Here is a 19,258-nt window from a genome sequence, read left to right as displayed (position 1 = left end):
CAGGCTGCCAGAGGGAAGAAGGTCTTATCAAAGGTGGCTGCACACACCTGACCCTTTTGGGGGCTGGTCTGGTGTGGGTTTAATTTCACTTCACCAGGCTCCATCCAGCTGGAGAGTCCATGTTAGATGCATGGACTTTGATGTTTTTTCTTCATGTGCTCCCTCTCTTTCCCTCTTTCTCTTTCATATGAGAGGGAAGAAATGAAAGCCCGTGCAGATACATGTGACTGAATGAGAAATGAGAAATGAGCAATGAGACCCTTCCTCTCATAGTGTGGACATTTAAACACTTGCTCCCCAGCTCCCCAGTTGGTGGCACTGTTTGGGAGGTTTAGGAAATGCAGCCTTGCTGGAGGAAGTAACAAGCCTTCGCTGCTTCTGCTTCTCTCTCTCTCTCTCTCTCTCTCTCTCTCTCTCTCTCTCTCTCTCTTTCTCTCTCTCTCTCTGTCTGTCTCTCTCATGCTTGCCGTTCAGGACCTGAGCTCTCAGCATCTTGATCCAGCTGTCACCCCTGCCTCTTTCTACCTTGCCTCCCCACCATGGTGAATTCCTATCCCTCTGAAATTGTAAGTGAAAATAAACTCTCCCTTCTGTAAATTGCCATTTTATACCAGCAACAGAAAAGTTACTAATTGATATATTATTATATATGTGTATACATATTTATACGTGTGTGTGTGTGTGTGTGTGTGTGTGTGTGTGTGTGTGTGTGTGTGTTTCATTAGTTTGGCTTGCTAAAATACAACTGAGGTGGAGGAAGCCAGTTTGATTTCAACAACATATATAGCAAATCTGTTATCTCTCTTGATGATAATTTTTATCCCCAGCTCTGCTTGCCCTGTCTCCTGCATTTTACAGATGGGAAAAAGGTATTGTGAAAATGTCACCTAAGTCATTGATGGAGGCAGGATTTGAACCTGGGACAACTTGGCTCTCCCCATTCTGCTGTGCTATCTCCCAGAAGCTCAAGTGTGATGGTCACTTCACCCTTAATTCTCTCCCTAGAGAAAGAGCAGGGTGGGTGGATGTGTATTCTGTCATTTGGCAAGAACTGTCTACTTTGAGCCCTGCCGTATCTGAGCTAATCATTGAGAACTTGGGGTCTCACTGCACATGGGGCTCTCCTCCCACTGAAACCTGTATAGTTTAAGAAATTTGAATGGCTCCCAGGGATGCTTTGAGGCTTTGATCTTCTAGCTGCAGAAGGGACTCAAAGGGAATCTGTGTGACTTAGTGGCCACCTTCAAGTTGGCAGCAGGTACAGTGGGTAGAGAAGTAGCTGATGAAGGCAGATTAAGAGAGAAATTCACTTTAAACCCTCAGGAGGGATTTAGCTTTGATCTACAAACTTTCTGATTGCATAGTTAAGCTGCTAGAATTACTCTGGATAACTGAGAGATCTTCCTGGAAATGCTTAAGGACTGGACAATTTCCATCTGCATGTGAAGTGGTTTTATGGGATTGTTCTGGAGGAAAGGAGTGGTTTGGAAACTCAGCCACAGGCAGGAACAAAGTGTGATCAGTTGGGAGATGTGTCTCAGGGACAGGACGTGCTTAGCATGGCACAGTCCCGGGTTTTGTCTTCATTCCGGAGGAAAGAGGGAGGTGGGAGGGAGGCTGGGAGGCTGGGAGGCTGGGAGGCTGGAAGAAGGATGAACCTAGCCTGTCTTTTTTGTGACTGTACTATCTCTAGGTCTAATGAAAACTCTTTTAATTAAAAACATTATTGTTGTGTATGCATGTGTGTGTACAAATGCCACAGTCTGAGTGTGAAGGTCAGAGGCCAGATTTATGGAGTCAGTTCTTCCTTTCTACCTTTACCTGGGTCCTGGGAATTGAACTTGGGTCACCAGACTTGCATGACAAGTGCATTTACCCACTGAACCATCTTATCAACCCCTCTAACAGCAAACCTTGGAGACTAGAACCCTGTCTATCTCCAAGGTCAAGGCTTCCTTGGGCTCTCTCCAGGTGGAGGCAGCTGAGCTCGGGACAGGAATTCTCCTTTGTTTTGAGATGGAAGCAGCAATGTTTCCATTGTTTTGCTCCCCACTGCCCTTGGAAAACCCAACCAGCTTTGCAAAGATTTCAAGTCAAGCCAGGCTCCTCAGGGGAAGGGAAAGAAGGCTGGATGACAGTAGGTAAGTAGCCTTCCCCAGGAGCTCTGCCCTATTTCTGTGTGTTTAGGGCAGCAATTCTCAACCTTGGGGTTGAATATCAGATATCCTGAATATCAGATATTCATTGTGATACACAACAGTAGCAGAATTATAGTTGCAAAGTAGCAATGAAATGATTCTATGGTTGGGTGTTTCTGCAACACGAGAAACTGCACAGTCTGGAAGTTTCCACGGGGAAATCATTTAAGTTCAGCCATTTTTCTCCTTGACAGAGTTAAATGGCAAAGGAAGAACCAGGGCTCTGGGTTAAATATAATAGACTGGGGCTTGTGGTCCAGAGCCCCGGCTGACCCAAGTTCAGTTCCCAGCAAACATGTGTCGGCTCACAACCATCCGTAACTTCAGTTCTAGGGGATCCAATGCCCTCTTCTGGCCTCTATTGGCACTACACAAATGTGATGTACAGCTAATACATTCAGACAAAACAATCTTACACATGAAATTATATATTCATATATGTATCAATAGACTAGGCGATATTGTTTAAGCCTGAGGAGACAGAAGAAGGTAGTGGCCCCAATACAATAGTAATTCTTCACCTTCCTACTCCTCCTTCTCAATACACTCATTGAGTTATTGACATATGATAAGCTGCGTGACTTTGAAGTCAAAAGCTTCATAAATTTTGGCATAGATTTGTGTGCTTATACATACATACATATATGTGTATGGTGTGTGTTTGTGTGTGTGTGCGCGCGTGCGCGTGCTTGCGTGTACGCGCACATGAATGCAGTCAGTCTTCCACACCTGGGGGCTCTACATCCAACTATACATGGGTGTGCACTGAGCAGGTGTAAGCTTTTGTCTCTAGACTGTATGGTGTAAGAACTGTTTATATCACACTTACATTGCAGCAGACATTCCATCTCCAGATGGCATCTGGTAGGAGACAGGTGTGTGATGTAATCTGTGACCCCAGCACTTGGAAGACCGAGGCAGGAGGATCACAAATATGAGGTCAGCTTGGGTTACACCATGAGGCCCTGTCTTGCATAAATAAATAAAATATATGACAGAATATGCCTGAGTCATATTTAAGTACAGCCCATTTTGTATAAGAAACTTAAGCACTCAGAGATTTTTGAGCCGAGTCAGGAATATGGAGCAATCTGTCAGGGACTGAGACCACTATGAATCAATGAATAAGTTAACAGATCCGTGAGTTTGTCATGGATTCACCTGTTGCCCTCAGGAAATGAAGGCAGTGATCATATCTGTCCGTATCCTAGACCTCCCCTTTCTTGGCCCTGCTCACCCTGTGTCGTCTTTCTGTCCTGCTTGGTTCCATTTTCCATAAATGTGATCAAGTGCAATGACAAACTTGGACAACATCCGTAAATGAATTTGTGTAAGCGGAATCACGTGACACGCGTTCTTCCTTGGCTTCTTGTGTGATTATTTTGAAACTTACCCATTTTTGTTACTCAAGATCCAGTTCATCGCCCATTTCTGCTGAGTAGCTCCTCTTGTGCTCACACATTTCAATTCGTGTGTCCGTCCATCTCCTTCGGTGGTGTGTGGCTATTTAAGTTTGGAGAGTGTAGGGTACCCTCTAGCCCATGCCCTTTCAATCCCCATGTGTTTCTTCCCTTCTCTCTTGATTCTCTCTCATTTGACAGACAGGCTGATCCATCAGCTATCCCTGTAAAGCGCACTGGTCCTGAGCCCTGATAATTAAGAGCTGGCTGCTAAGAGAAGTCAGGACATGCCAGTGACCAGCTCTGAACTCCGTTTTTCTACCTTCCTGCTCTTTTTTGGTCTTGCTCCAACCTAATCACACACTTCTTTTTCCCATCTCCCCTGTTCAGGTTCTGAAAACCCACAAAGAAATCTACAGGTCTGATGGCCACCCCCAAGGGAAGGGAAGATTCCAGCTCCGAGATACCAGGCCATGGATGGCAGGAAAGTGGAGCCTGCATGGAGTGGCTGGATCACCCAGAGAGATTGGAGATGGAGGAGCAGGTGCCAGACCAGAGTGTCATGTGGAGGAAAGCACAGGAATTCTTCCAGACATGTGACTCTGAGGGCAAAGGCTTCATTGCCAGGACAGACATGCAGGTGAGAGGGGTCTCCGCTTTGAACTTCGCATGGGCTACCGCTGCCAGTACATACTGTGTACAGAACCTGGTCTCAATACCTCTTGCCTGCTGTTGAGCTGTTTGCCTTCCCTGGCTCTACCCCAAGACTATAGGCCCGGGTGGTAGTCACATGATGGACTTACTGTACCACATGGGTTTGAGGATGGGGCTCACCTGATAGAGTGCTCATCTAGCTAGCAGTGATGAAGCCCAAAGTTTAATCTCCAGCACCACATAAATCCACATGAACAGGGTGTTGTGGCCCATGCCTGTAAATCCAGCAACATAGGAGGGTGAGGCAGGACTCTTGGCTCAAACCCAATGGGTAACTCAGTGAGATCTTGTCTCAAAAAATAAAATTAGAAGGAGATGAAGATGTAGTTCAATGTTAGAGCACTTACCTGGCATCTCAAAGGTTGTGGGTTCAAGTCCCAGTACTAAAAAAAAAAGTCATTTATGAAATGACCTTTAAATTGTATGCAATTTCCTATGTGTCACTATGACTCTTCCTTTGATTTGTTTTTCTAGCCACTTAAAAATGCAAAAGCCATTCTTACTTCACTGACCATACAAAACTAGGCAATGACAGGTTTAGCATTAGGAGTATCATGCATAGGACACTCCTACCTTGTTCCCCCATCCCCGAGTCCTCTCAACTGTTCCTGAGAATGGTCCGTTCCCAGAGGTTGAGAAGGCCCAGTCTATACCAACCAATTTACTAAAGCCAAGGACATCACAGTCTGTCATGGGACGGAGACAGATACAGCCTCAGCTCTCCTACTGAGGCTCAGAATAGCTGAGCCATACCACCAGCAAGAATCAGGTCTAATCAGACTCCTGTGGATGCCCAAAGGAAGGGTGTGTGTGCACTTCTGGCCCTAAAGATGGCTCTCTTCCAGCTTCTTCTCCAATGTGAGTGTCACTTGAGCATGGGTGAAACAGTGTGACCACACGCTTGGTGAAGGTGGCTGAGCCTAAGTCTGAAGACCCCTCTCTGGTTCACACTATCTGCAAACTCCGTATGGCGTCCGTGTGTTCATGTGCACACAGGCAGGTGTAAAGGGTGAAAGGCTGCTTGAGGGTCCTGCTGACCTTGGGGTTTCCTTCCCGATCCTTTCCAGCCAAAATACAATGGAAACTATCAATTTTCTGCCAGATCCAGCAACCTGAAGCTCACTAGGTAGGGAAGAAATCTAATCCCAAAGAAAGCTTTGGGATCTGGCTGTGACGGGAGCCAGGGAAGTTTTATACTACCCCTGGGGGTATTTCTTTCATTTCCAGTGGAGCAAATACATTTCCCACTTGCAAAACCAACACTCTCCCACCCTGAAATCTCTACCTGTGGTTCTTGCCACAACTGGTTTATGGACTGTTGATGTCTGCGAGAATCTTTGCATGTGCTTTCCCTCTCCCTTTCTTGAAAAACTCACTCATATCTAATTAAGTTCTTCCAAATGGCTTTCCCCTTAGCCTCTCTTCCCACTTGGTGACATGTCCTAAATGCCACCGTTAATGCACAGAGCAGCCAAATGATGTTTTATGGCTTATCAGCGAAAATACCATGAGCCAAGCAATCCCTCCAAATGTGTCATGGGCTATCACACCTGCCGACTCTGACTGTCCACATGTCTGAGTCCCTTCCTGCAAAGCGTGCTGGCTAAGGCTGTCAGTCACTGGCACAGGAGTGGCTTGTACAGCTGGCCCTTGGGTTCCTGAGGAGCAGGCAGGCCAGCTGAGAGGTAACAAGTCTCTTGGGACTTCTCACTTGGAGATGGGTTGTTAGGTACAGGAGGACTCTTGCTTTGGCCTGGGGCCATTTCACACCAGACAGACAGATGCTAGCGGGAAGTGTCAACAGCTCAGCTACCTTGTTCCTCATGCTGTCAGTGGGTGGAGGCTCTAAATCTCCAAGGCCCTCCCCAGTGACCTACCTCCACCAGCTAGGTAGGTCTCACACCCTCCTGAAACAGCACCATCAGTTAAGGGATTAAGTGTTGAATCCCATGAACTTGTGGGGGACATGGCACATTCTAATCGGAGCCAAAGGGGACAGTTGTGCGACCCTGTGCGCATGGGTCACTTGCAGTTAGGAGGGGGTGGATTTATCCAGCATCCTCAGGGTTAAAGAACCAAATATGTCTACAGCTGCTTACAAGAGTAGTCCTGGGGCCCTGGGACAGAGGGCCTCCACTAAGGAAGACCCTCATAATAAGGGAGTAGCATGGCTCAGGAAAGGGGGTACCTAGAGGAAAAGACCACAATGCAATGCCACCAAACCTGGCTTGTCATGGTGGCTCCGTGAACCTGCCTCTTCCCTCTCTCTGTCCTTTCCCAGTATTATTTATTTACTTTTGTATTAAGGGTCACACCTGGGGCCTTGTGCAGGCTATATAAGTTCTCTACAGCCTGTTTTAATTTTTGATTTTGAAACACAGTCTGACAAAGTTACCCAGGCTGGCCTTGAACTTGGCATCCTCCTGCCTCAACCTCCCAAGTAGCTAGGATTACAGGCCCTAACACTCCTCCTGCTTTGATTGAGTGGTCTCCAGATGCCAGGTATGGTGCCCTAGTCTTTCCATCTGTGGTCTCGCTTAGCTTCAGACCACCACATCCTCTAGGAATCTACCTAGAGCTACTCAGTCTTGTATAGCATTGGTCCTTGTCAGTGCTAAGAGTACCAGCTTTGATGTCAGACCTAGAGTTGACTCCTGGCAATTTAGCCTTAAACATCATCTTTAAAATGGGAATAATAGTATCTACCCCAAAGGGGTAGCATGAGAATTCAATGCAAACAGATACACACATACATATGTTTCTTTATAAATCATGTAGAAAATTGCCTAATGCATTAGTTGGCACCCATCAAAGGGTCCCTGCACAAATATGAAAGGTAGGACAGTGTTTGCAGTTTTTGCAGACCTAAGCCAAGTTCTAGGTCCCCGTGGCCATCAGCACGCTGACCAGTGTGATCTGGATTGTTTTCAGAGATTACATAAGGAGCTACCCCTAAGTCTGGAGGAACTGGAGCATGTGTTTGATGCCCTGGATACTGATGGCAATGGCTTTCTGACCCCAGAGGAGTTCACCACTGGATTCAGTAAGTTCGGATGGGTACTGGGGACACAGGCCCCAAAGGCTCCCTGCAGCTGTATAACATACATTCCTGTTCCCTCCAACTCTTTTGGACTCTGTCCCCAGAGTTTTTTCACTCTTCCTTTGGAGGTGCAGAGCCAGAGGGAGAGTAGATTATTGGACTCTTTCCATAAGCCCACCTTGACTGTTCATACCATGGCATCCTCTGTGCCTACGGACTGTCACTGCCAGGGCCCACATGTGGGAGCTCAGATACGTTTGGCATCATCAGGAAGCTGTGTTAGAATTTTCAGCCCTATCTTTCCAACCTTGATAGACAAAATAAGCAAGCAAAGGTGTGTGGTCACAGGATAGCCCAGCCTAAGTCCAGCAAAGAGGTGGAAGCTATCAGAAATTCCTAGGTTTGAATAGCACAGTTATTCTCAAGGTCCTACGAGGAAAGAGAACTAAGATCTGAGAGTAAGATAAAGAATCCAGATCCTACCTCCAGATGAGATGAAGCAGTAAGCCAGTCTCTCCATCTCCCTGCCTCCTATAAAGGGCCATGTTATTCCTTCAAACACATTGGATGCCTTTCCTGACCTCCTGGAGCTTTTCATTGACTTGAGAGGGCTGGACACATTGCTGTCATACCAGCCAGCATGAACAGCAAGAAAGTTGCCTATATGTGTTTGGTGGTGCTGATGGTGGGCACGGCGAGGCAGGCTTCTGGAGAGTCATGGAGGGAACAACCGTACCTCCTAATGCAGGAAGAGGAAAAAATAGGCTTTTCTTCTTATTATCTTTCTCTGGTGGTACTACTTGGGCTTGAACCTAGAGCCTTGGCTATACTAGACAAATGCTCTACCACTGAGCTGCATCCTCCAAGGACACAATGCTCCACATCTAATTTTAGAGATCCACAGAGGAGCCAGCCTACTTCCCAGGCACCATCTCCAGGCTCTGGCATCTCTGTCAGAATGCAAATGGAAGATCAAAGAACACAATCTCCAGATGCAGTGACCATGGATCTTTGCTATAGAGGGACCTTTTTCGCCTCTCTAGGGCAAACTTTGCATGATTCCCAGGAAAAGAGGAAGCCAAGTCCTTCTGGGCTGAGGATGTCTGATTCAAGTCCTTGCTCTCTACTCTCCTAGGTCACTTCTTCTTCAGTCAAAACAGCCAAAGTGAGGAGGAAGCTGGAAAACAGGTGGCCCAGCTCCAAGAGGAGAAGGTGTATCAGTCTAGGGGGGGTGACCATGTGGAAGGCACTGAGCGTGACGAGGAAGCACAGTTCCAGATGCTGATGGACAGACTTGGAGCCCAGAAGGTTTTGGAAGAGTAAGTCTATTCTGAGCCCTGCCCATTCTTACCTCTGTCCCATGCAGTCCACTGTCCTTGCTTCCCGCTGTTTTTTTGTCATCGTCGCAGACCTTGGGTCTGCTCACCCTGCAAAGGATGCCCCGTGTCAGAGATGGCGTGGGTGTGCGTTCATGCAGGGTGGGAATGGCTTCATAATTGGAGGGAGAGTCATGCGTTCAGGAAGGGAAGGGCCCAGGGTGAAACGTGACCCGGCAAGGGCAGCAGAGAAGTGTCCTGTTCATAATACATCAGTTTAGTGTCAGAGGTGAGAAAGGCTGGCAAAAGTGTGTGCAAGCAGGAAGGAGCCAGGCTGAGGCCCAGGAGAGAGTCTGGCTGGTGGAGGAGGATGGGTAGGAAGTAAAACTTGCTACCAGCATCAGGGCAGGAAGATGGGCTGTGAATAACCCAGGATGAGGCTCGGGACAAAGGCAGGCACTGGGGGAGCTCACTAGTCGTGACTCAGCTTCTCCTAGGACAGGAGGCCAGAGCCCAGTTACCACTGCCAGGAACTCCATAAAAGCCTCCTGCTGTAAGAAGAGGAGGAAGAGGGCAGTGCCAAGAGCAGGCCACTGTCACAAATAGTAGGGACTATCAGTCACCTTCCTGAAGGGCTCTCAAAGTCAGTGCTCACTAGATATCACACTGAGATGTTGTTTTGTACTCTTTTGGTCTTTGGGGGCCCACTACTCTGCTCTCAAATAAATCACACAGAATGCTATTCTTTCTTATGAATGCCCAGACTTGGCTTATTTCTAGCCAGTTTTTCTTAAATTATTCTATCTTTTGCCTCTGGGCTTTTACCGTTCTCTATTTCTGTGTATCTTTTCTTTCCTTCTTACTTTGTGGCTGGCTGTGCTGCTGGGTGCCTAGCCCCCTGCCTTTTCCTCTCCTCCTTTTCTCATTCCTTGATCTTCTCTTCCTAGATTTCTCCTCCTATTTATCTTCTCTCCTTGCCAGCCCTACCTATCCTTTCTCCTGCCTTGCTACTGGCCATTTAGATCTTTATTAGACCAAGCAGGTGTTTTGGACAGGCAAAGTAACACAGCTTTACTGAGCTAAACAAATGCAGCATAAAGGAATGTAACACATCTCTGTATCATTAAATATTACACAGCAAAACAAATGTAACATATCTTTAATATTTCACAACAATGAGGACCATGTCAAATACCGGTGTAGAACTGAGATAAAACACAATGTCTGAAAGATGGTTCTAGAATGGCCTAAAGAGGCCAGAAGAGAAGACAGTGCCATTCCCCATCCTCACTGACATGAGTTCACTCTGTAACCTGGGGGAATCTGTTCATGATAGCATAACCCCAGACAAGAAGCACAGCAGGTTGGAACGGCTTCAGAACTGTCTATTGTTCAACAGAGCACTTGTGGGTTATTCTAGAAGCATAGAGGTGGACTTTCTTGGACCTCCCTAACCCATGCTACTTGGTGGTACCACAAGTGGGCATCCAGACACACCGCTTTTCTTTGAGGTCTGGTGGAATGATTTTGCCAATTAACGAGCTATAACTTTTCATCGCAAGTTGAAAGATCTGGCCTGTGTTCATTTCTTTCATGTTGCTGCGGCCTGATGGAAATATAAGAGAAGGAAGATTCATTTTGCCTGGTAACTTCAGAGGATTTCAGCCCGTCATGGAAGTGAAAGCATGGATGGAGGACTGATGGATAGATGGGTGGGCGGGTGTTGGATGGTCTCAATGAACAGGTAGATGTTTGAATGGACTAGATGCAAGAAAGGATGGAAATGAAGGACAAAGGGGAGGAAGAAGAGAAGGACGAGGTGGGGTGGGTGATGATAATTGCTTAACTGGAAGTGGATTCAGCCAGCAGTCGTTGTTTCTGTTGGATACAGAGTCAGACATATCTGTGCCATGAGAACGCTACTGACATGACCCGAGCCAACATCACTTCTGAGCAAAGCTTCTGAAATATGGTGTTTACAATGGTCTGAAGGATGTTCTCCTTTATCCTGGGAGTGCCTGGCCCTGCCCTCTCATCATATTGACTTTAGGAATTAATGGGGGATGAGTCAGATCTGTGCTTCGTGTGCTTCAATCACAGCTGTAAATATTTGAGTGCAAGAAGGGAGAGTGGGGCTCACACCTGCGGCTCTCTCCACGTTCTCCTCTTGGTGACCGGGTTATCATGGCCTATCCCTCTGCTGCTCCTTTAGGTGAATATTCACCCCCAACATACCTGTTTCTGGGTGATTCTTGTGACCCGTCACTCCACCTCTTCCCTGCATACCTCAGAGTCTGACTTCCCACCTGTCTGTCTGTCTGTCTGTCTGTCTGTGTCTCCACATCCTTCAGACTCACTCTTTCCCTCCCTTTCCCCTGCCAGTCCCTCCCAGTGCCACCAGGCCCCAGTGAGGCGCTGCGTATTTGCCTCCTTCCTCAGCAGTGGCAATTACATTCTGCCATCCATAAGACAGCATGCCCACCTCTCATCAGTGAGGACACCCTGCCCGGGGGTGTGACAGGCTCTCTCCAGCTCTCAGTGTTAGCCCCATCCAACTGCCTCCAGATCCCTCTCACTGCTCAGATGCTGGCAAGACATTGCCGCGCATGCTCAATGTGGCCAGTGGATCATGAGCGTCACAGAGTAAAGAAGCCGGTCAGGGAGACATCAGCAGAGGAGGAGTCAGGCTGCTGGACATGAGCCCGCACCGTCATCGCACCAGGGAATGGTCCTGGCGTCCCACAGCTGCATCCCAGGTGGCAGTGAGGATGAAGGGAGGCAGTGTGCAGCAAAGACTTTGTGCCACAGAATCTCGCTATTGCTATTTTTAAGGCGGCTGGGATGATGTTTCCAGCGGTTCCCTCCCTGTCCGGACCCCTCGTGTTTCCCACAGGACCTCGCTTACCCACTCCTCGTTAATGTCTCTTGTCCCTCCCAGTGAAAGTGACGTCAGGCAGCTGTGGCTGCAGCTGAAGAAGGATGACCCTCACTTGCTGTCCAACTTGGAAGACCTCCTCACCACAATCTTTGCTCAGCTCCAAGAAGCCCACGAGCAGAAGAACGAACTGGAGTGTGCCCTCAGAAAGTAGGTGCCCATCTCTGCCCGTACCGGGCGCGCACTTCCTCCTGTCTTTTTCGTGGGCTCATTAAAGGATGCTTCTTTGTCACTATCTCCCAAAGAGGGTCAGAGTGCTACGGCTAGCATGGTGTATCTGCTTCTCGGTCCCAGATCACCCTTATTAAGCACCGTCTGTTTGCTGCAAGCTATTCTAAATGCTTTGTGTACTCTATCTCGTTTGACAGGGACTACCCACTATTACCCACATTCACACATGAGAAAATAAGACTCAGAAAGTAACATGCCCAAGAATGCACAGCTTGTAAGTGGTGGAGGCAGGATTCAGAGGTAGATAGCCCAGAGCCCTGGACAGGAAGGAAGAACACCCCACCTGTAGGCAGTAAGGCCCTAGCATTCCGGACCTCCCCCAGCTCCCAGCATCCCTTGCTTTGTAGACACAGAATATCCATCCGTGAGGGGGTGGTGAAGAGTGTCCCTCCCATTCTAGCCCGCTTTCTCAGCAGTCTCATTGCCACCTCAGTCTGTCAGAAGACAGGACCAAGACCCCCCAAGGAACTGCTGCCAACCAAGGGTCCACAGAGGCAGATAGATGCCTCAAATCAGAGGCAGCCTGTGGAGGTGGATCCCCTCAGGGAACTAACCCGGGCTCAGGAGGCTGTCCTGGCTCCTGGTCATATAACATGCACTCACACAGCGAGCTGGCATTCAGAAACATGGAATTGACTGTGGTGTAATGAAGGGTGGTCGGTCACCCTAAGGGGAGGCTGAGACTCCAGGCAGGAAGAGCTGGAGTGCACCTAATAGAACACTTCATGTCCCTGGGCACTCTAGTTTGACTGACCACATTCTCTGTGACTCCTCAGTGAGCCCTCCCTCTTGCTGGGCAGTTCTGCAGAGCACCTGCCCAGTGACATGCTTCTTCCCCAGAGTTACAGAGGAAGAGCTGGGCTGAAATACCCCAGAGGAAGCCCACAGGCTCCTCACTGAGTGTGTGTTGCTGGGGGTGGGGGATTGCAGTCTACGCACTACGCTTCACCTTTGCTTTCTTGTGCTTTCCCAGGCTAACTTGCAAAATAACCTGCCAAGGGAAGAGCTAGTTCTGGGGGGAAAGACATTAGAACTCTGCTTCGGTAAGACATAGGTGAAGTCATGCAGATTGATACCCAGGTAGATGTCTAGAAGATTGTCAGTAGCATTTCAGGGCAGCCCACAATTCGTGAAAGGAGAAAGGGATGGGGAGGAAACGTGGAATCAGGCAGAAGCTGGCTTGAATCTTGGCTCTGCCGCCTCTTAACCAGCTATGCAACATACGTGAAGTTGCTTAACCTCTCTTGAGTCTTATCTTCCTTACCTGTAAGACAGACACAGCAGCAGTATCCATCTCACAGAGCTGGAAGTGCCAATGGGATGGGTCACACTTGTGTTTGAACACTGTGAATGTCAAGGGAACAATAACTGTTGCCTGCTGTATCCTGGTCAGTTTGGGAATTTGTCTGGCTGAAAGGGAGAGTTTGAGATTGGCCATATCGTAGGTGAAGTCTATTCCCGATGTGGCATCTCCAGGCTGCGTCCTGACATGGTGACCATGAGCATTGTGTGTATACCTGAGAAGCAGGGCTGACAGCCAGGACATCTGGGGTGATCCTGCAGGGCTTGGCAACGAGCTGGCTGTTACCTTGCTCAAGTCACTGGGCCTCTTTAGACCTCTGTTTTCACATCTGGAAAGCGAGGGATAAGGATTAGTTTTCTTCCTGACTCTGGCACTGATGACTTGGTTGAATGGAGCCACAACAAAGACAGGCGCCTCCTCCCCCCTCCACTCCCCCCCCCCCCAGCCTGGCTCATGCTGTCACAATCCTCTGCTGGTCCCCATTCCTGCAGGGAAAGGCAATCTTGCCATGCTGCAGGGTCTCTTAGCCTGGAATCCACCTGAGAGCAGCTGCAGGAAGTGCTCAGGCCCTAATTAGGTGATTGCTTTTTACATTCTTGAGATGAAAGTTGAGGGCACTCATGGCCACATGTTCAAATCCATCTCATTCCCTTCTGGCCATCCCCTGTCCTGCTGGCCAAGGCTGATAGTGGCTGGCTCCTGGAGATGGAGGGTGGAAGGAGGGGCTCTGCTGTCTGCCAGTCTCACCCAGGGTGACTCTCTGGCTGCAGGACCAGAGAGTGTCAGGTAGCAGTGGGTAGAAGACCCACACAGGACAGAGGAAGAACTGGAGTTCTTGCCTGGGTCTGGCCACTTACAAGCTGTGTGACTAGGAGCGACTTGCTTTACCTCTCTGTTCATGGGCTTTTCTGTTGCCACCATGTGTGATTGCGTTGAGAGTTTTTCAGACCTTTTGTCATTGTGACCTACCAGAAAGAAGGAATGCATTGTCTTTGCATTACTTGCTTATTTGTTTGTTCGCTGAAAGCCAAGTTTCCTAAGACGGCTCACACTTATGTTTTGTGGGACAATGAGATTTTCTATTAGAGACTTATAAAAGTCTCATTTATCCTATTAAAAACTCGGTCATGCCTCATCAGTGGGCCAGATGGTCTGTAAGGCACCATGTGATCCATAACCTTGGCAGCTCAGAAATGAGACAAGAAACTGGAAATGGGGTGTTGAACTCCTAAATGGTCTCTCTGCAAATGACACAAGGTAAGGCTTCAAGCTTGGAACCTGTTAGGGCAGGATGTGTCCAAGCTTTGGAGCAGGTTCAGAGAAGGGAAGGGTTTCAGAATGGAGGAGCCAGAGCCTCCTGGGAACCCTGTGTCCCGCTGAGCTGCCAGAATGTGTTTCCAACTCTGCCAGGCTCCGGTTCAGGGCAGGTGTGACATTTCAATTCCATCTGAAATGATAGCCTGTCACAGAGGCTGGAAGTGACAAAAACAAGTCATTGCTGCTCTGTCCCCTCCCCGCTCCCATCCCTGATCTGATTGACACGTGTTACCAGTGGGTAGCATTTAATTAGCGCTTCCTCTATGCCAGGCTCTGAGTTAGTCACCATCCCTGAGGAGTGCATGGTCACTCTGACCAGGCAGATTTGGAAAAAAACCTGCCCAACACTGACCAGGAAAACTTGACTGAAGCTTGGGGCAGTATGGCCACAGGCATAGATGGTTTCTGCTTCTCTTTGTAGGCTTCACAGCTTGCTTCTTCCTCCAGTGGCGCCAGAGAAAATGGGGCTGACTCCCGGGGCAGTCTGGTCTTCCTCTGGTTGGTTGAGGCACACACTCCCCATTCTTAGCTCCACAGGCTGGACTGGAAACCTTGGCTTGCAGCTTTGCTACAGTGAACAGAAAGTGTCCTTTCTGCCTCACACCCATTCGCAGGTTGTGGGAGGGAGAGGATGCCCCTGGAAGAGGGGATGCTCAGGAAAGCACTGACAACAGAGGCCAACCCCAGTGTGTGCCAGGGTGTTGTCAGAAACCGGGGCCTGCCTCCCCTTGTTGCCATGGATATGGCTGAAATAGACGTGTCTGGAAGCATCGATCTCCTACCGTGTTTGCGTATCCATTGGGAAGTAACATCAGCCCCATGAGGGCTGATGCAAGAGTCTGGGCCTCTGCCTGGTGTTCAGTAAGAGTGGCTTCCTCTGGGCCTCTGCCTGGTGTTCAGTAAGAGCGGCTTCCTCTGGGCCTCGCTTTTCTCTGAGGATGTGCCATGGTACCTCAGCTGCCGTATTTCACATTCCCAGAAATTGGGGGAACTGTACATTCTAGCATAAAAGGTTCACTAGCATAAGGGGTTCACTGGCAAGAAGCAGGTGACTTAAGGGAAGAAAGACTGATTTGGACTCCTGGTTGGAGGATGTATGGTCAATCATTGGGGAGGAATGGCTGAGGGTGGCTTTGAGTAAGTGTGCAATGACTTATTCTCATCTCAGTAGACCAGGAAACACACACACACACACACACACACACACACACACACACACACACACACACACACACATTCTCTCTCTCTCTCTCTCTCTCTCTCTCTCTCACACACACACACACACACACACATTCACATGCATGGGGTCAGGGAAGGAAGGAGGGAGGGCTCATCTCCTAGCCCCCCCCACACACTTCCACCTAGCCTCACCTCCTAAAGGACCTACAGTGATACCAGCTGGGGACCAAGGTTTCAAACCCATGAGCCTGTGGGGGCATTTCATACCCATACCATAGCAAGAGCTATAGATTGTTAGCTGTGGGAGACTTTCTCACTGCCAGAATTAGGAAGTTCCCAGATGTGGAAAGAGTTCTCTGCACTCAGCCTTTTCTGGAAACAGAAGGAAGCTAGCAGTCTCTAAAGGACATGGGGCAATGAAGCTATTGGAGCTTCGTGGGCTCAGATTGATTTCTGAGTCATGGGGATGCCAGGACCCTGCCTTAGGGTGTCTAGGTCACTTGACTGTGGGTAGGAATTTGAAGTCTATGTTTTTTTTTTATTTTTAATCAGGCTGAGGATATGTCATATTTTCCCTGGGGAAGACCTTAAGCTTCCTGAAGATCAGAGGCCAGCAAGGCAGATCTGCCAGTCTGGCTCGGGCTCATCCCTGTAGTTCCATGGTCTGGCTTCCTAGTTGGCGTCCGTGGGAACCACATTTGTATTTGATGGGCCCTATGTCTGCCCTCTGTCCCTGGCCTCAATCCCTCATCTACCCAGGCTCCCCTTGTCCATCTAAAGTCCTGAGTGGCCTCCTCAAACTTCAGGAAGGGGTCATGATAGGGATGGCCTATATTACATAGTAGGACAGGTACCCGCTGGAACAGCCAGCACTCACCCTCCAATCACCATTTTCGCTGGCAGATAGCTCTAGCAGCAGGAAAACCTTAGCAGGGGAGGGAAGCCATCATGCCCTTGGCCTCAACCCCAAATAGAACGTGTTTTGTACATGGCAGGTGGCCCTTACGTGCCACAGGTGCTCATTGCCTCTGGAAGGCCTCAGTTGGTGGCTGACAAATATTCACCTGTGTTGAAATCAACAGAGGACATACAGTGAACCACAGAGTTCTAGACCCCTCTCCCAGGGTGCTAAACATGTAGGTCTTATTGACCGGCCCGAGCACAGGTGTGGCCGTGTATCCAGGTGGCTGTGAAGCAGGCAGGAGGCAGATCACACACTGAGCATCTTACTCTACTTTATTTTTCCAGAAGGCATCCACAAAAGCCAAAATCCACCAAAAAAAAAAAAAAAGTCACAGCCTTTGAAAAAAGGTCAGTCTGAATCCATGTAGCTCCAGCTCCAGATAGCTTCGTCATTCTGTGGCCCTCGGAGACTGCTAGTTGCTTTTTATTTCCAGTCCACAAAAGCTATAATCTAAACTGGCCCTCTAGTCTGCAAGTCTGTTTGTGTGCATTTGTTGTGGTAGGGGATTCTTGGTGACGCCTGGCTAAATCAAATGCAGGAGTTTTATGGGCATGATGTGATCTGAGGAACAGACACATCATTTGGTGCCCCGTGAGCGAATTGAAAGGTGATGGTCGTTTGCGCTCTGTGCATGCCACAGCCGTAATTTGCAGACCTGCCCCATGGAAAGCGGTTTGCTTTTGGGGATGAAGCAATCCTGCAGAGGTGGTTCACACAGGTAGCCGGATCAATTAAGAAGAAGCCATCTATGTTGAAATCCTTTGTCAATCTTACTCCTTCGCAGAACTGTTCACACGCTTACACTTTTCTTCCATTCATCTGTGCTGTAATACACAGAGACCAACCTCAGAGGACAGTGAAAAACCTTAATCAGGTTTTTGTTTCAGTTCAGAGACTGCAGTTACTTGACAAAGACAGTAGGGGGCGGTGGTGAGTCTCCAGACACAAACCTGGCTGCCGAAGGACCTGCTTCCTTTTATTTATTTATTTTTTTTCCTGAGGAGTTCTCCACCTGAAGGTCATCACCCTGTGGTGGGTGGTGCATTGCAGGGTATTTGGAGAAGGGCATCAAGGCTCTCCCACCTTCTGTCTGTCCATCAAGTGCCCTGCAATGTAGTTGGTCCCTACACCTCACTCTTTCCTTCACTTCCCTGAGTCAGATTCCAGGTGGCTTTGGGAATACTGAAACTCCTTGCTACAAATGTACATTATCAGTTTCACACTGAGGCTTTTTGGGGGACGCATCACAGGGTGGTGGAACGGTGACCCCTCCCGCCCCCACCCCCTATCCCCTGAGTCAGAGCCTGGCTCCTTTTCTTTTCCCCGAACCATACGTATGCACCTGCTCCATTTTCACATACAAGCAAAACCAGTTTGGGTTGGAAATACATGAACTCCCTTTTAAAAAGTTTTAAATTATTTTTATTTTTAGTTAGAGAATGAGCAACTGTGTGTCACTGTGTGTGTGTGTGTGTGTGTGTGTGTGTGTGTGTGTGTGTGTGTAGGTCAGAAGACAACTTCCAGGAACCACTTTTCTGTGTCTACCACAGATTCATAGGATAGAACCCAGGTCACCAGGCCTGTGGGTCAAGTGTTTTTACCCACTGAGCCTGCCTGGAGTTCAAGCTCATGATGAGGCATGTCCAAAATACAGAACATTGCCACAGCTCTCTAAATTCAAGGTCATGCTTTCACTTAGAAGAGGAAGAAATTGTTTAGTCTTTGGATGGTTTTAGTACACCCTGGCCTAGAAGAGACTGGGCTGGTGGACTAAAAGGCTTCAGAGACCTTTCGAAATCCCCAACACCTTAAAGAAAATGCTGGGGAGAAAGGGAGCAGGAACACAGTATTTTGACCTGTCTTTGCAGTGTCCATGGCAGGGAGCCTGGGTCTGCACGTTGCTAACTGGAGCCCCCACAGGGTACTGAGTGCTAATGCTTTCCTTCCTGTAGCTCCTTCATCTTCGAGGTGCAAAGCACTTTGTGAAGGTTAATTAAGTTTCACAGTCCCCGTGGGAGGCTGGCAGGGTAAGTGATTGCTAACTACACCTCACCTTTGAGTTTTCACAAGTGATCTTAGAAAGGCCTGTTGGCCCCAAGTCTGGGACTTACACTGAAGTCTGGGTTTCTTTACTTCCTTCTCACATATCCCATCCTTAGCCCTCATTTGCCTAATATCACACACAGAGACACAGATATACACCTAAGTATACATGCATACACAGAAAAACATACACAGACACATATATAGACACACATACACAGAGATACATTCATGTACATACCCACACTCTCACAGATACAGACACATATACACATGCACACATATTCCCAGATACACACACACACACATACATACATACATACATACACATGTATCCACACACACGGATATACACATAAACACACACTCATATACACACAGACATAATACACAGACACAGAGAAACATGCATGCATGCATGTCGACAGTCACAGGTACAGACACACTCATCTTTACACACACAGATATACACATAAATACACACTCATACACACACACATACAGAGAAACACACATGCACATACCCATGCTTGGGTGCACCCCCGCGCGCGCACGTGCACACACACACACACACACACACACACACACACACACACACACACACACACACCAAGCAAA

At 48.4% G+C, this 19,258-nt stretch overlaps 1 protein-coding gene across 1 annotated transcript in view; it reads left to right on the top strand.

Annotated features, from left to right (window-relative positions):
- Positions 1–19,258, top strand: part of Cracr2a (calcium release activated channel regulator 2A) — a 115,660-nt gene that overhangs the window by 40,842 nt on the left and 55,560 nt on the right. Inside the window, exons 2-5 of the mRNA XM_027428357.2 lie at positions 3,989–4,238; positions 7,244–7,355; positions 8,488–8,671; positions 11,607–11,753. Of these exons, the coding sequence (XP_027284158.1) occupies positions 4,023–4,238; positions 7,244–7,355; positions 8,488–8,671; positions 11,607–11,753 (659 nt within the window). The 5' untranslated portion in view covers positions 3,989–4,022. The remainder of the gene's footprint in view (positions 1–3,988; positions 4,239–7,243; positions 7,356–8,487; positions 8,672–11,606; positions 11,754–19,258) is intronic.

Source organism: Cricetulus griseus, chromosome 8, assembly GCF_003668045.3.
Source record: "Cricetulus griseus strain 17A/GY chromosome 8, alternate assembly CriGri-PICRH-1.0, whole genome shotgun sequence".
In the NCBI taxonomy this organism is placed as follows: Eukaryota; Metazoa; Chordata; class Mammalia; order Rodentia; family Cricetidae; genus Cricetulus; species Cricetulus griseus.
The sequence above is the reverse complement of the archived record's forward strand: the minus strand, read 5'-3'. Positions and strand labels throughout refer to the sequence as shown.